The sequence below is a fragment of the Macrobrachium rosenbergii genome, chromosome 49 (assembly GCF_040412425.1).
Source record: "Macrobrachium rosenbergii isolate ZJJX-2024 chromosome 49, ASM4041242v1, whole genome shotgun sequence".
Lineage (NCBI taxonomy): Eukaryota > Metazoa > Arthropoda > Malacostraca > Decapoda > Palaemonidae > Macrobrachium > Macrobrachium rosenbergii.
Genome location: NC_089789.1, coordinates 11,966,615 through 11,984,114, shown reverse-complemented (window position 1 = coordinate 11,984,114; position 17,500 = coordinate 11,966,615). Strand labels below are relative to the sequence as shown.

Genomic DNA, 17,500 nt, shown 5'->3' with positions numbered 1-17,500 from the left:
AACAGGAGGAAAACCTTGCATTTTTAAAAGTGCAATTGGGGAAAAATCTCGCATTTTTAAAAGTGTAACAGAAGGAAAACCTAGCATTTTGAAAGGTGTAACAGGAGGAAAACGTTGCATTTTTAAAAGTGTAACAGGAGGAAAACCTCGCATTTTTAAAGGTGTGACAGGAAGAAAACCTCGCATTTTAAAGGCGTAACAAGAGGAAAACCTCATATTTTTAAATGTTTAACAGGAGGAAAATCCTCGCATTTTTAAAAGTGTAACAGGAGGAAAACCTCGCACTTTTAAACGTGTAACAGGAGGAAAACCTCGCATTTTTAAAAGTGCAACAGGAGGAAAACCTCGCATTTTTAAAGATGTAACAGGAGGAAAACCTCGCATTTTTAAAAGTGTAACAGGAGGAAAACCTCACATTTTTAAAAGTGTAACAGGAGGAAAACCTCACATTTTTAAACGTGTAACAGGAGGAAAACCTCACATTTTTAAAAGTGAAACAGGAGGAAAACCTTCATTTTAAAAGATGTAACTAGGAGAAAACCTCGCATTTTTAAAAAGTGTAATGGGAGGAAAATCTCGTATTTTTAAAGGTGTAACAGAAGGAAAACCTAGCATTTTTAAAGGTGTAACAGGAGGAAAACCTTGCAATTTTAAAGGTGTAACAGAAGGAAGACTAACATTTTTTAAAGTGTAACAGGAAGAAAACCTAACATTTTTAAAGATGTAACAGGGGGAAAACCTAGCATTTTTAAAGATGTAACAGGGGGAAAACCTCGCATTTTTAAAAGCGTAATAGGAGGAAAGCCTTTTGCAGTTACACTACGAAACAATTGTTAGGAAAGAGCTAAGGAAAGTAAGACGGAAGAAAGAGAATATGAATAAAGGCACAGTTAAAAGAATGAAAAGCGGTGTAGCAGCTAGGGACCGAAGGTGCACCGTAAAGAACCTTAAGTAAATGCCTGCAGTGCACCGCGTGAGGCACACTAACGGCACTATCCCCATCCTTTGGGACATAACCCACATTTTTTTTCCCAATCAAGAATTTAAACAGCTGTTGTACTTAGAAGTCTCTTGGAGGAATTTTTTCACGAAAACCGTTAGGCCTACAGTAAGTAACCTTCCCCCCACCCGGCTCATTATTTTCCCTTCCCAGTGTCCCTGAGAAGCCCTGACCGACAGATGTCTTCTTTTGCCTTTTGTTTACGTTAGATGTCGACGGATAATTGGTCTGGTGGGAAAATACATCTCTCTCTTCTCTCTCTCTCTCTCTCTCTCTCTCTCTCTCTCTCTCTCTCCTTTCTCCTTTTGTTCTTTGAGTTATTATTAATTATTATTACCTGTCAAGGGTTGCATACCAAATGAAAATTAATTAACATTAATATCAAAATTAATTGATATTGAAACTTATATATTTGAGAATGGCAGATTTATGTCGTGTAAGAAATATTTTAGACCTTTATTAAGCAATAACAGTTAGAACAAAATTAAAAAACTGAAAAAACAACATCAAGGTTCAAAAATATTCAAGGCATTTTCTAAGCATGTACTTGACAATATAACTAATATACGGTATTTCCAGACCAGCAAGTTCGAATTGTTTAACAAAAACAGGCAAAAATTTATTGTCTAATATTCAAGAGTCGCATTGGTTACAGAGTTTGGTAAGATAAAGCAACTGTAATTATATTGCTTTGCACATCTGAGATCAACAGAGAGAGAGAGAGAGAGAGAGAGAGAGAGAAAAGTTAAGAGAGAGAAAGAGAGAGAGAGAGAGAGAGGCTGATATTCATTCTGATGCAATTTTAAGAATGATTTTCGTAGGAAAAAAGCTGGCATAATGAGAGAGAGAGAGAGAGAGAGAGAGAGTGGAGAGAGAGAGAGAGAGAGAGAGAGAGAGAGAGAGAGGAACCTGCAACGAAAGGAAATTAATGACGGAAAATAGAGAAATATAAGGATTAATAATTATTTGTTAATTCATCCGCCTCTCCTATAACTAATTTTCTTTCTGTATTTCCCTTTTACCTTCTGTTCCTGGTTCATTTTAACGCCTTAATATTCTTTGGGAAGCTTGAATTTCAGGTCTTGTGGTTACACTTGTTCGAATAATAATGATTAATAATAATAATAATAATAATAATAATAATAATAATAATTTGCAAGACTCTTTGCTTCAATTTCAAGTCAATGGTGTGTGGTGGCTTGTTCATTATGAATGGTTTCTTCTGAATAATAATAATAATAATAATAATAATAATAATAATAATAATAATAATAATAATAATAATAATAATAATAATAATAATAATAATAATAATAACATTCTTTGAAGCTTGAATTTCAAGTCAATGTCAATGGTTGGCTTGTTCATTATGAATAGGGTTCTGGATAATAATAATAATAATAATAATAATAATAATAATAATAATAATAATTGCAATTTAATAACATTTTTAAGCTTGAATTCCAAGTCAATGGCCCTTGTGGTGGGCTTGTAAATTATGAATAGGGTTCATCTTCTGAATAATGAATAATAATAATAATAATAATAATAATAATAATAATAATAATATGATAATAATAATAATAATAATAATAATAATAATAATAATAATAATAATAATAATAATAATAACATTCTTTGGAAGCTTGAATTTCAAGTCAATGGACCCTGTGGTTGGCTTGTTCATTATGAATAGGGTTCTGGATAATAATAATAATAATAATAATAATAATAATAATAATAATAATAATAATAATAATAATAATAATAACATTCTTTGGAAGCTTGAATTTCAAGTCAATGGGCCCTGTGGTTGGCTTGTTCATCATGAATAGGGTTCATCTTCTGGATAATAATAATAATAATAATAATAATAATAATAATAATAATAATAATAATAATAATAATAATAATAATAGCATTCTTTGGAAGCTTGAATTCCAAGTCAATGGCCCTTGTGGTGGGCTTGTTCATTATGAATAGGGTTCATCTTCTGAATAATAATAATAATAATAATAATAATAATAATAATAATAATAATAATAATAATAATAATAATAATAATAACAAAATACAAAACAACTTTTTGTTTTGAAGTGGGGAAAAGAAAAAATAAAGAAAATATAAGACAATCACTGCATTGACAGCAGAAAGACCTATCATCAACAATCACACCGAACAAGAATGGCTTTTTTATCAATATATTTCACGTAAGTTTGCTCATGATACGCCAACGTCCGAAGCCACCATCATCATTACATCTACAGCAAACGGTTCCCACCCCCCACCCCAACCCCCGTGTGCAGAAAATGCAGTTGATGAGTGCTGATACGAACTAAACGCACTTCTGACCCATCAATCTCCATGACACGCATCTTTCCTAAACAACTACACGCTTGTTTAGATGACCCTATCGCGTTTCTTCGTTTCTTCTCAACCCCTGGTCATAACTCAGAAGGTGGCACTCTCGCAGAGGAGGAGATTAAAGGAAAAAAACCCGGCGAAAAATAAAGCCAAACATAACTCTTTCTCGTTATCTCTCGTCGTGGTATTTTGATTTATTTTATCACCCTGGTTTGTAGTATATGTGGTTGGTCCAGGGTATAAGATAGATTACTCCATGGCGGGCTGATAAGCCTTCTGTCAATCTCCATTCTCATTTTGCTAATTCATTTTTTCAGTTTTCTCCTACGGCGCTTTTTTGTCTAGATTATTATTATTATTATTATTATTATTATTATTATTATTATTATTATTATTATTATTATTATTATTATTATTATTCAAACGATGAACCCTATTCATATGGGACAAGCCCACCACAGGGGCCACTGACCAAATTCAAGCTTCCAAAGAATATGACGGTGTTCATTCGAAAGAAGTAACAGAAGGTAAAGGGAAATACAGAAAGTTATTAGAAAACCCGATAAATTAACGAATTAATAAATAGATAAAAATGTAAGTAAAATATTGAATGCATTAGGGTGGTATATATACATTAATCTACATCAACGCATTCATGTTATCAATAAGGAGGCAGTCTCGACTCATTTTCCAAATTTATGTATTCAGCTTTCTCCCCAAATGCTTTCTGTTTGGATTATGCCTTTATTCATCTTTGCTTATTCATATTGTCAATAACGATCTTGACCTACTAAATTACAAGCCGAAATTACTGTCTCTCATTACCCAGTTTCTTTATTGCTTAGACAAATGCTGTCATTTAATATGGCAAGATAAAGACTAATGTATAAACAGCCTTATCTGAACGCAATGTAAAGTCATCGTCCCAAGTCGATGATGGTATCATGTGGACCACATTTCGGGCGGTGATAGATGTAAATGTTGTGTAACAGATCTATTTATGTATACAAATAACACTACTGTCCATCACGCATTTCAAGTCGATGACCCCCGTGCGCTTGTTTCGTAGGAGTAGGGCTCATAATAATAATAATAATAATAATAATAATAATAATAATAATAATAATAATAATAATAATAATAATAATAATAATAATTTGTTCCGTAGGAGTAGGTCTCATATTTTTAATAATAATAATAATAATAATAATATAATTTTAATAATAATAATAATAATAATAATAATAATAATAATAATAATAATAATAATAATAATAATAAACAAATCCACAGTTACTGTATGTATAGGAAATCGAACAGATTCCCGAAAGCTCTCTGTAATCAGATGATGAAGGAAAAAATTATGACTAAAACATTAACTGAAACACTGCCTTTGATATCTATTAAAAGCCACCTTTGTCCCAATGTGTATGGGGTTGGAAGAGGGCGAAGTGGTGTGTAATGGGTAATGGTGGAATGGTAAATACAACCACTGCTCTCACTCACAATGAATAATGTATCTGCAACACCCAAAAGCCTTCAAGTCCTGACGAACGGTTAGCAAACACACGGAATGTCTTCATTCATCCATCCATCCTGTCTGATTTATTATCAAGAGATTTCAGCACCGTCTCCGAAAGCTTTCGATAAGACAAGAACGATCAGATAACGCGATCGAGAACTATCCATTACACTAAGGGTAATGCACGTCCTTATGATATCATTACGGCGTAATCAGAGCCCATCTTGTTCTGTGGTCTTCGTTTTGGGGGTGGAGGGGCGGGGGAAGGGGCTGGCTTGATCCCGAGGGCATCCGGGACAAACAGAAAGGAACTCAGGAGCCCATCGGCCTTTGGGGAGCGGGTTCCTACGAAGGAAAAGGATGAAGGAGGAGAACTCTCTTGCGCCATTTCACCAGATAATAAACCTCTCTTGTTTGCCTCTCTCTTTACAGTCGCGTTAGATGGGCGCGTGTCTGTCTGTCTGTCTGTCTGTCTGTCTGTCTGTCTGTCTGTCTGTCTGTCTGTCTGTCTGTCTGTCTGTCTGTCTGGCAGGAAAGACAAGACACAAGTCTCTTTTACAAGATGTATTTCTCTTTTACGAGGTCGTGGCTGCATTTTGAGACCTCTGGCTTGTGCAGGATGTCATGTTGGTTTATTCAAATGAGGTTTTATTGGTGTAAGTGCAGAGGCTGTTTCACGTGACGTGACTTACAACGTTGCTTCCTTAATTGCATGGTTGCGAGTCCATACTCCGCTGTACTCTAAGGATCAGGTCTCTTTGCAGTAAAGCATGACATAAACACACGTTGGAAACTTATCTCACACACGCACATCACAAACAATTTGAAAACAAGTCGAAGACAGTAATTGGAGAAGGCATCTTTGGCAATTGCTGAATAAACGTATAAAGGACTGAATTTAGGACTGCCAAGAAGTAGATAACTTGTATTCAACTTGTTTGTGATGTGTGGGCAATAAGTGGCCAACATGTGTTTGTGTCATGTTCCAAGTGACATGAATTACATGGTAGAGGGCCATATTCTCTCTTTGTTCTAAGGGTGCCTCCACACTATAGTAAAACATGACATAAACGCACGTTGGAAACTTGTCTCACACACGCACATCACAAACAATTTGACAAGAGGTCGACGACAGTAATTGGAAAACGTATCTTTGGTAATTCCTGGATAATTGTAAGAAGCACTGGTTATGATCGCCAACAAGTCGACGATTTGTATTCAACATGTTCGTGATGTGTGTGCAACAAGTTTCCAACGTGCGTTCATGCAGTCTCGTGTGATATGAATTACAACGCTACCCCAAAATTACAAGGTCGTGGTCCATACCCTTTCTGGATTCTAGGGAGCAACAACATTGCAGCAAAACGGGAAATAAACACAAGTCGTTAACTTATCTCAGGCACATCACAAAGAGGTTGAAAACAAGTCGACAGTAATTTGAGAACGTGTCTTTCCTAATCCTGGATAGTCATATGAAGCACTGGTTAGGAACACCTAACTCAATGACTTGTTTTCAACTTGTTTGTGATTTGTGTATAATAAGTTGCTGACATGTGTTTCTGTCATGTTTCACGTGAAATGAATTATATGGTTGAATGCCATACTCTTTATGCATTCTAATCTCACACTCGCATCACATACAAGTTAAAAACAAGTCTACGACCTTAGTAAAGAACATATCTTTGGCAATTGCTGGATAATCGTGTGATTATCCACTGGTTTAGGACCACCAACAAGTTTTTAACTTGTATTCAGCATGTTTGTGATGTGTTTGATAAGTTGCCGACATGTTTATGGCAGGTTTTACTGTAGTGTTGCCGCATCCTTCGCATGACCCAATTAAGCAACTGTTATTAAAGTCAATGATAATATTTCCTGATCAAGTAGCTTTGCAATTATTCGGAATCAGGCAGAGACTTCGAGTTCTTAGCAATTTTCAGCGATGAAAATTATTTCACTGCAAATAATTGGGGAAATAAGCTTCGTTAAATATAGAAAAAGTATGATATCCTGCAAGAGATTAAGAACTATCTCGATGACATTTCGAATTTAGCTTTAGTCGCTCTTAATCTTGTGCTAACTCCAAGTTCTTGAGAAACCACGTTGGTAAATACTATTTCATATGAAACCTGAAAATTATCTCATTAAAATTGCCTCTGAAACGTCCCTGAGCATTAACGTCCATTAAGCATATCTCTGAAACCTATTTTAGTCTCGATGTCTAAATAGAATTTCATCTAAAACCCGAATAATGTTCATATAAAAATGAAAATAGCTCTGACACCAGATGAATATTCATCTGAATATGGAATTACCTCTGAAACCAATGTTAACATTAGCATATGAACTGAATTGTCTCTGAAACGTAAATGAGTTTTAGCATATAAATTGACATACTTCTAAAACTTATATGAGTTTTAGCACATACGCTGACGTAACTCTGACCCGTATGTGAGCATAAGCATAGAAACTGACGTACTTCCGTAAATTATCTGAGTATTAGTATATAAAATGACGTACCTCTTAAACTTAAGTGAATATTAGCATAGAAACTGGCGTATTTCTGAAACTTAAATAAGTATTAGCATGAAAACTGACATACTTCTGAAACTAAAAAGAGTATTGGCATAGAAAATGACGCATCTCTGAAATGTCAATGAGTATTATCATAGAAAATTACGCATCTCTGAAACTTCTGTGTGTATTAGCATAGAAACTGAGGTACGTCTGAAATTTGAATGAGTATTAGCATAGAAACTGAGGTACATCTGAAACTTGAATGAGTATTAGCATAGAACCTTAAATGAGTATTAGCATAGAAACTGAGGTACGTCTGAACCTTAAATGAGTATTAGCATAGAAACTGAGGTACGTCTGGAACTTAAATGAGTATTAGCATAGAAAATGAGGTACGTCTGAAACTTAAATGAGTATTAGCACAGAAATTGCAGAGCACCTATAACTTAAATGAGTATATATAAATACAAGAAAGTAATTCTGAGAATCAAAGGAATAATGTTTTGTAGATACACATCCAAAACTCATATATCAAATCATACATGTAAATAATTCTGAGTAATAGATAATCAATGATAATAAAATGCCCCAACACTCAGATACACATTACCAATAAAGTGAAAGTGCCTCTGTTACTCAGATAAAAAAAAAACTAATATTCAGATGTAATTACTTCTGAAAAGTAGATGAAAACCCAATGACTAAACTGCTTTTGCCTGTTTCCTTATTCTGTTTATCTGCTTCATATACTTTAGTTTCGTTTGTTTCTTTTATTTTTTTATTTTTATTTTTATCTTTGTCTTTCCCTTGCGTCTCCTTTGACTTTTGTTGTTTGTTTACCATTTGAGAGATAACGTCGTTGTTTTCTCATCTCCCTTAGGGCCGCCTCCGCCTCCGCCTCCGCCTCCTCCTCCTCCTCCTCCTCCTCCTCCTCCTCCTCCTCCTCCTCCTTCTTCTTCATCTTCTTCTTCTTCTTTAGGGCACAAACGGAGACTGCGAGAATCCCCAAACAGGTGGTGACATCTGGTAGTTCTTCCTATTACTTCCTTTGGGAAGGAGGTTTTGAGAGAGAGAGAGAGAGAGAGAGAGAGAGAGAGAGAGAGAGAGAGAGAGAGAGAGAGACGTGGATATTAGGTAAGGGTGGGGCGGGAGTTAAAAGTCGTTGCTACGTCGTAGCATGCAAAAAAAAAAAAAATTTTTTTGAAAAAAACCTCCTTTATAAACAGCGGAATATTCACTTATTTTCAACCTTTCTTTATGGGTAGGACTGTTTGCATCGAGGTAACTTATGTTCGGAGAAAAAAAAATTTCTAAAAAAACTAGTTTTCACGAGTTATTTGATGGCCTTATCTCCTAAGCCTTTCCTTGGCAGTTTCTGAATAAAACAGCTAAAATAATGAAAATTATTCAAAATTGTTGCGATGAAGACAATGGAACATTTAGACAAAATTTTTTAAAAGCACAGTGAGGTAACAAAAGGCTAAAGCCTAAGTGAACGAATGGTTTTGAACAAATGAGCATGAATAGTTGAATATGTTTATTTTATTCTCTCTCTCTCTCTCTCTCTCTCTCTCTTCTCTCTCTCTCTGCATTATATATATATATATATATATATATATATATATATATATATATATATATATATATATATATATATAAAATATATATATATATATATATGTGTGTGTGTGTGATGTACAGAATATGCATATAACAGGTAACATGAGAAACTGCAATAAGCATTGTTGCATGAATTTACCTCATGTATTTCTCATACCACCTTTGATGGAAACAATGACTAAAAAAATGCACGGAATCCGCAGTATAATGTATGCCAAAATAGATATCATTTGCAAATGATGGAAAGATAGGAAGGTCAAAGGAAAACAAAAAAAAGAGAGAGAGAAATTGTATAAAACTCTAGGTTGCAGTGGTTGCACATACAATTTAATTTTCCTGTCCTATGGAAAACCTACAGTCACTAAGCCTACAGAAACGAGTAGTCAACTGCATATAATAGATAGATAGATAGATAGATAGATAGACAGATAGATAGGTAGATAGATAGACAGATAGATAGAATATACAATTTAGGCCAAAGGCCAAGCGCTGGGGCCTATTAAGTCATTCAGAGCTGAGTGGAAAATTGAGAGTAAGAGGTTTAAAAGGTGTAACGGGAGAAAAACCTCGCAGTTGCATTATGAAACAATTGTTGGAAGAGGGTGGAAAGCAAGCTGGAAGAAGGAATCTGAATGGAAGTACAGTGAATGGAATGAAAGGGTTGCAGCTAGGAACCTTCAGTAATGCCTACAGTGCACCACGTGGGGTTCACTGACGGCACTACTCCCCTACGGAGACTGCAAATAATGAAGCTTTTTTTTAAATGATAGAAAACATATATCCTTTTCCAGTACATCATTGTAACCAATAAGTTTATAATTAAACTTTGGCTGAGCATAACAATTACCATACTGCAAATAGTGTTATTCTTTTCAGTGACAGAAAACAAAATATTTCGCAAACAGTATGATTACTACAGTATGATACAGGTCAGATGTTCAATTACTTTTTGTACCAAAGCAGGCCAAAAATAGTCCCTATCAAAGTCACTAATTATTTACAGGAAAAGTATCGGATTCAATTGGTATATCAACAAAGGATTTGTGGATAAAAGGAGTTCGTCATCATGACATTTTCAAACAGTTGCTACAGTTTGTAAAGTACGTTTCCGTGCCATTATATAGATCATTTGACTGCACTGAGTAACTGGTGATATATTTTTTTTTTATTTAATATCCAGTCAATTTATCATAATTCCTCAGTGCTAAGAAGGATAGCGGTAATATGTACATGCTATCCAATGGCGTCTTTAATGACTTCTCTCTTATATAACTGGGATATGAGTCTCCTTTTATCTATCTTTTCTTTCTGTAGTCTTCAGCTGAAAATCCCTCTGGACAGAGTCGACTGACAACAAACCCAAGCGGGATCCAAAGTGAATGAATGAATATGAAGGAATAGAAAGTAAAACCGATACTCTTCGAACTAAGAAATAAGCAAAAAGAGCAGGAATAAAGTATTCCAAGTTCTAGTTGTAGCCAAGATAAAACTCCTTGCAAAGCGAGCAGTATAAAACCTGGCGCTACAAAGTCGTTGGGGAGGATGTTGCTGGGCCGGGTGGAGGGTGGGGGGAATTTTCACTAAAGTTTTTCACTATGCGCTCTGTTGATAGTATTTATTTAAATTCATGACGGGAATGAAAGTAATTCTTAGTTTATTTATCTTGTCTCATTATTTTGGTTCTATATTCTTGATAAAGAACTTTTTAAACCAAACATTCAGTGAAATGTATTACTGATGAATTTATGTTAAAAAAAATCTTGACTCCAATTGAAGACATCAATGTTATTAAAATTCTCTCTCTCTCTCTCTCTCTCTCTCTCTCTCTCTCTCTCTCTCTCTCTCTCTCTCTCTCTCTCTCTGCGGGTGTGTGTGTGTGTGTGTGTCTGTGTGTGAGTGTTCTTCCAAATCAGAAGTCATCGACCGATTTTAATTCAAGTTTTGCAGTAAAGGAAGACATTGCCAGTAAATTATATAATGGAACTTTTTAAGTTGAGAATGAATTGGCTCCCACTACAAAATGTTTACCTTACTTCAAGCAAGTTAAAAAAAAAAGTAAGTCATTATCTATTCTGATCCTTTATTTACTATAATGAACTGAAATCTACTAGTCCACACTTATCCAAATAATGATAAAATTTACAGTACGCTAAAGTCTACAGAATAAATGCAATAAATGCAGAACTAACTTAGTATTGCCACAATGAGAGAGGAATTACCGGGAACTCCGTCAAGGAAGCCCTGTTTTTGAAAACTAGAGAACAGTGTATAAAAGTACATTCTTATTTTTGGGAGTTATAAGTAGTTTTCAATCGTGCTCTGGAAGTCGTGCAAATACTGTTATTGTTTCTCTCTTTCTTTTTCTGTATGCCTTCAGCTGAAAATCCTAAGGGGCAGAGTCACAGGAATGGTTACAATGAAGGCCAGTTATAACGCTCGACTAAAATTTTTATTTTGTCACAAATAATCTAGTAAATATGAAATGCTCTTGTCACCTGTTTAATTAATAATTTCCTCTTCGATGCTCTTGTGAGGTTATTCAGTCTTAAAAGTGCAGAATCATTTAGCATTGTAGATAGAAGATAAAGAAAATAATAAGAAGCTACTCTAAGCTTTTGATTCTTCATTATGTTCATTTCACATTAACCCTTCCCTTCACTGTAGGATGTTTGTGTAACTAACAGTTATAGAATGTTGCATTCTTATTCCGCGATACAATGATCTACTCTTTAAATACTTTCGTCTCACTGCCATGATCCAACCTTAGCTTCTAATTCTTCATTATATCCATTTCACCTTAACCCTTCTTCTCATTGAAAAAGATAATATAACTTCATTATTATTCCATAATTATTCCATTCCTCAACTGCAAGGCAGTGTTTTGTAGTGTCTCTGCCGTAGTGTCATGATCGTATCTCAAGTCGTTAGAAATTCTGCAACTTTATAGTCCGTTTGAAATGGTGTTCATTTTCGTAACCTTTCAACACCAAAGTCGTCCATGGAAGAATATAGCATTTTCCCCTTTCCTGTGCCCATTGAAAAATAAGAAGTTAAAAGCTTTCAGCAAGAGGGAAGTCATCATCATTCTGACTTTAAGAGCAAAGTAATACTTTAATCTTCATCTGATCTCTCAGCTTTCTCTACAGCAGCTAAAAACGTGCAAATATGTATGTTCAAATTGAAATGCAATTCAACATAGAAATCAAAGACCTTTCTCTAAGTGGCTAAGTGGCATATACAAGCATACAAATACTTCTATTGTTGTAATTTACTTTCAACAGAAAAAAGTACAAGAGAGAATCGATATTGAGCAATTTACTAAGTGGTACATTCAGCCATGCATTCTACGTATCAAATCTACACAAATTCAAAAGCCTTCCAGTTCTCGAAAGAGTGCTCTACAAACAAACACTACAGAACAGATGTGTAAATGACCTCTCTTAATCACTTTTTCCAACCTTAACTAAGAGCGAAGACTAGATCACACATTTAATCCTATAGGCCAAGACATCAGGAATGGTTCGGTTCATTAGGTTAGGTTAGGTTAGGTCAGGTCCAGCACTCCACGACTCCTTCTTAGCTGCGGCTTCCTCTTCTTTCTTCCCAGACAGGAGACTTGGACCTGGACAGTCTACGGTAGGTTTCCTGAGGAGGAGGGGGAGAAACAACTCTCTCCATGTTGTTCTTTTTCCTCCAGGATTCCGCTGCTGCAGCAGCCCTGGCTGCTCGTTCTTTGTTCTCGTAGTCTGTCATGGCTTTCCTTAGCATGTCCTCGACGTAAGTCTGTGAGAGTTATTTACAAGAGGGTTAGATGCGATCGAAAAGTTTTTGAGGAAAGTATGCTTGTTTGCCTCCCATAAAAGATACTATCTGAGATCAGTTTTACTCTGCACTGTATGTGGAAAGTTTTCATGAAAATCACAGGAGAGTTTAATATAAACTTAAAGAAAACTTTCAAAGACTGTTGTAGTCAAATTCAGAATGTCATATTTTTACTTAGGTTTAAGCATAATTAGAAGGAAATCTATTGAGAAAATGTTGCAGATCATCAAAGAAAACTTACAGACTTCTGTGATAAAAAAAAAATTCAGAATTTCATGTTTGTACCTAACTTCAAGAATAACTAGAAGATAAACTATGAAAATAATGTTGTAGAGTGTGACATTGATTGTCAGTAAGTTCCCTAAGTTTTCAATAAAGACATTTCTTTACTTAGGGGATCTAAAATTGAGACCTATGTAGTTATGAGATCTGAAATTCTACAATAAATGGCATCTATAGTATTCCTGCTATGCTCATATGCCAAGCAATGGAAATCAAGGGCATCTGGATTACTACATACCCTGTAACTTCCAGCGTTCTGGACAACATTGCCAATGGCATTTACAACTGCATTCAGACCGCCCTGGACGTAGGAGCCAGTGTTAGAAGTGATCTCCAAACTGGTCTTGATGGAGTTCTGCAGCATCTGCATGATGGCATCCCTGTCCATTGTCTTCACATTATCCATCTGCTTCTTCAGAAGCTCGTTGACCTGGTCAGTGTACTGTTTGGTGAGCTTGACGGTGGTGCGAGCCACTGCCATCCCAGGGTTCTGAGGCTCGTCTTTCAAGGGTTCGCGAAGTAACTCAGCGTACAGTTCTTCAGCGGTGCGGCGGCCGAAGTCAACCTGGAAGTAGAGGAGGTGGTGGTGGGTGATTCGATATGCAAAACTTTCGCTATAAAGCCAAGCACCGGGGCACTTTTGGATGGAAGAAAGTGGGTGGGAATGAAAGCAGAGGAAAAAGCTAACGGTGCAAACAACTTTTAGTAATGCCTACAGTGCATGCGATGTGCAGTGACACCACTAGCCCCATACGAGGAGGCTGTGGTGAGGTGGTAATTCGTTTGATGACAAAATTAGCGTAAAAATAGTGTAATCTGCACATTTTAGGTCCTCTTGGTGCTGTATGGCATTAAGGAACAATGGGAATCAGCAACAAAGTCTGCAACTATGGTTCTAAATTACAACAGATGTGAAAAGCCATTACTCATTTCACTTGGTTTTTCAGAGCAAGGACATCTTAGATATGAAAAACTAAAGTATCAAATTTTAGGATACTGGTCAAAGGCTTTCTTGGTAGCTGGGTGAGGAAACAGCAAAATATTGGTAAACTATTCTGACACTCCACTGGTCCAAAGATGTTCTATTTACTTTGGTAATACTGAACAGTAACAGGAAAATATCCTGTTGCTAAAAGCACAATCTTGAAGCCTTGGGCATTTACTAGTTCTCAGATCTGTTCGCAGATTTTGGAATGTATTTTGCGATACAGCAGCATAATTGTGTCACTTACCACTGCGTGCATTTTATCCTTTAAAGTTATTCAGACTTTGTAAAGTTTTTTACCCTCATAAACAGTAACCTAAAGCAGTATTTTCAGACAGTGAAAATACATTGCAAATTCGTCAAAAAGACAAAACACAAGAGATTAATGGTAAAGAAAGCACATTTTCCTTTGCAATAAATCATTAACACAAGAACTTTTACAGCAAGCAAAACAAAAAATTTAAGAAACATCATTAATTAAGCTCAACATTGTACGTAAAAATAGACAATAACTTACCAACATAGAAACAGAAATAGGGCCATCAAGTGATCGATCGTTAGGTGGGCGGATCAATACGTACACAGAACGGTACAACCGTTGCTGAGTCTTATTCAGGAGAGAAGTCACTTTGATCAGTACACCTCCATGTGGAACCCCTGAATACATACAGAAATGAGGCAATTAAACGACAGATTCTGGACTGGAAAACATGTACCAAGGAAAAAAATGCTAATTTGGTTGGGCAAGGCACTACCCTAGTCATTAACTGAGCTAGCCTAACCTTTGAAAGTGTTCTGTGTTCCCTGCCCCGTGGCTAATTCTGTAGACCACACAGTCTTTGCCTCATGGGAAATCTGGAACTGAGATTCCTTTGGGTGTGTCACTTCCAAAATGTGCATTTATTTCAAGTCTAAATTGATATGCCAAGACATATAGTGTATTAGTCGTCCTTTTTACAGGAATGGATAGCGAAATAAATTATTTCAAAAAACCTAAATGTAACATTACAGCAATTCCAGTAACATTATAACAGAGCAACAACAAAAACTTACAATGAAGAACATCCTCTCTAGTTTTCTTGCACAAAATTGTTTACAGAGCTATTCATAATCAAAGTAAATCATGTGACCAAGGTATATTTATAAGTGAGACAGTCCTTCGCTGTATTTATATACGCCTGAGAGAAAGTTTTTAGTCTTCAATGGTATTTTATATTTTATATAATAAAGTAAGTAAACAGAAATATACAGAAGACGCATATATAAAGTTTTGTAATACTCAGAGATACCGAATCCAGCGGGTTTTGAATTAAACAGAAGTTGATTGATATGCGTGCTGTCTCAAAATCACAGATTGAAAATTGGGTCATTAAATGTTTAACTGTAGAAATGGAAACAGTTACTCAGAATATGAGTTAGTCAGGGGGCACAAGATGGTCTAATGAATGATCAGTTGTAAAACCGTAACAGGATGTGGGACTGTATTACGCACGAGAGGTGAAGTGCAGGCTATAGTCGAAAGATGGAGAGAACGCCTGCAAGTTATAGAATAGTGTATAATTAACCTAAAATTAGGTTTCTTAGGAGGGATGTAGATCCGGGCTAAACAAAGCCTTCGTTATGTGAGGTGTTTTGGGATCTTCATGGAAGAAAGACTGTGCATGGTTAGTGAAATGAGCAGACTGGGAAAGCATTGCTAGATCATCTCGAGTGAATGTGCAGGAAATACGACAACCGAAGGCCTAACAATACTAAGTGGGTGTTTAGAAGAAAATAAGCCCTTCAGAAGGGTATAATAATTGAGACGCCTTTGAGGAAATGTGGGAGACGCAAGAATACCTGTTTCATAGAAAGGAAACCTATATTAGGTGGTCTGATTATGTCGTGGGGTGAAGTGAATCGGCTGCCAACACAAGGGACGTTTTCTGGGAAACAACTCATTCGTGGAGAGCTGCTCTTTAGTGAATTGTAATTTGATTATGAAATTTAGGCCAAAGAGCAATAGCTGGGACCTATGAAGAGGCCATTCAGAATAGAAAGGGAAACTGAGAGTAAAAAGGCTTTAAAGGTGTAACAGAAGGAAAACTTCTCAGCTTCAATATGAAACAATTGTCAGGAGAGTGTTGAGGAAAGTAAGATGTAAGAAAGAGAGTATGAACGAAGGTACAGTAATAGGAATGAAAGGGGTTGCAACTAGGGGCCGAAGGAACCTTGCAAAGAACCTTAAGTAACGCCTACAGTGCACTGTGTGAGGTATACTGACAGTCCTACCCCTTGTGGGGACTCTTTAACGAAGAGATACCGAAATCCATTCATTCCAGCGACCAGCTTCTCTGTGCATCTTAATAATTCATACCTGCTCCTTGGCGATCTCCTCTCAGAGGTGGAAAATAGTTGTCAACAAGGACGTGGGCTGATGTCAGCATCTGTTCGGCCGCGTTCATGACAACAGTGCCACCTCGGCTGTTAGCCATAAACTCAGCCTGTTCAGTATGAAAAGGTAAGAGAGAGAAAGAGAATTGGAACTTGACGTCATAGAAAATAGTATTTGACAAAGAAAACGACATGAGATTTGGGGATACTTTGGTAAAGTTGCAACTGAATTTGCTCTGTTCATCTTGTGGAAATTAAAATTCCTTACTCATTCAGTTTGATTACTCTTACAATAAGGTTTTTGGCATATAAAGAAATTAATACAGTGTTTATAATACCCAGTTCTGTCAAGACATATTAAAGGGACCTAATTCATATTCAGTGATAAACATGGTTTAAAAACTTTAAATAATAAGAAAATGCATCGTAGGAAAAACATAAATCATTATTGGTCCAAGAAGATTGGACATTATATATATATATATATATATATATATATATATATATATATATATATATATATATATATATATATATATATATATATATATATATATATATATATATACACATATATATAATATATAGATATAATATATGTATTCATTCATACATACATACATACATACATACATAAAGCCTCAAGTTTGCCATTCAAAGAAAGTTCTCATAAAACCGAACCAACCACAAGAAGTAATTTGAATGTCAGAACTTAATGATTTTACAATGAGTTTTATCGAAAAACGTGACCCTGGAATGGCAGACTTATAAATATAATCATCATAAATAAAGAGATGGACTAACGATATTTACTGCTTGGTTGGCTCTAGCAGTAAAAGCTTCAGAAAACGAATCTGGTACAGTGCCGTTGTCGCCGGCTACGGCCCTCAGCATCGTCTGTCGTGTCGAGTGTATGATCTGTAGAAATAATAATAATAACAAGAATAATAATAATAATAATTTTACTATACACATGGCAGTGTATTATTATTATTATTATTATTATTATTATTAT

At 35.5% G+C, this 17,500-nt stretch overlaps 2 protein-coding genes across 4 annotated transcripts in view; one reads left to right on the top strand and one right to left on the bottom strand.

The window, feature by feature from the left end:
- Positions 1–17,500, top strand: part of LOC136832092 (perilipin-3-like) — a 95,721-nt gene that overhangs the window by 46,932 nt on the left and 31,289 nt on the right. The gene's annotated exons all lie outside the window — the stretch shown is intronic.
- The window catches only part of LOC136832090 (perilipin-2-like), an 11,502-nt gene continuing 5,088 nt past the window's right edge, over positions 11,087–17,500 (bottom strand). Inside the window, exons 4-8 of one of the 2 annotated variants that reach the window (XM_067092726.1) lie at positions 17,290–17,403; positions 16,469–16,595; positions 14,630–14,769; positions 13,366–13,692; positions 11,087–12,806 (exon numbers count right to left, since the gene is read on the bottom strand). In XM_067092726.1, coding sequence (XP_066948827.1) covers positions 12,600–12,806; positions 13,366–13,692; positions 14,630–14,769; positions 16,469–16,595; positions 17,290–17,403 — 915 coding nt within the window. In that variant the 3' untranslated portion in view covers positions 11,087–12,599. The remainder of the gene's footprint in view (positions 12,807–13,365; positions 13,693–14,629; positions 14,770–16,468; positions 16,596–17,289; positions 17,404–17,500) is intronic. The other variant, XM_067092728.1, reaches the window with a different exon arrangement.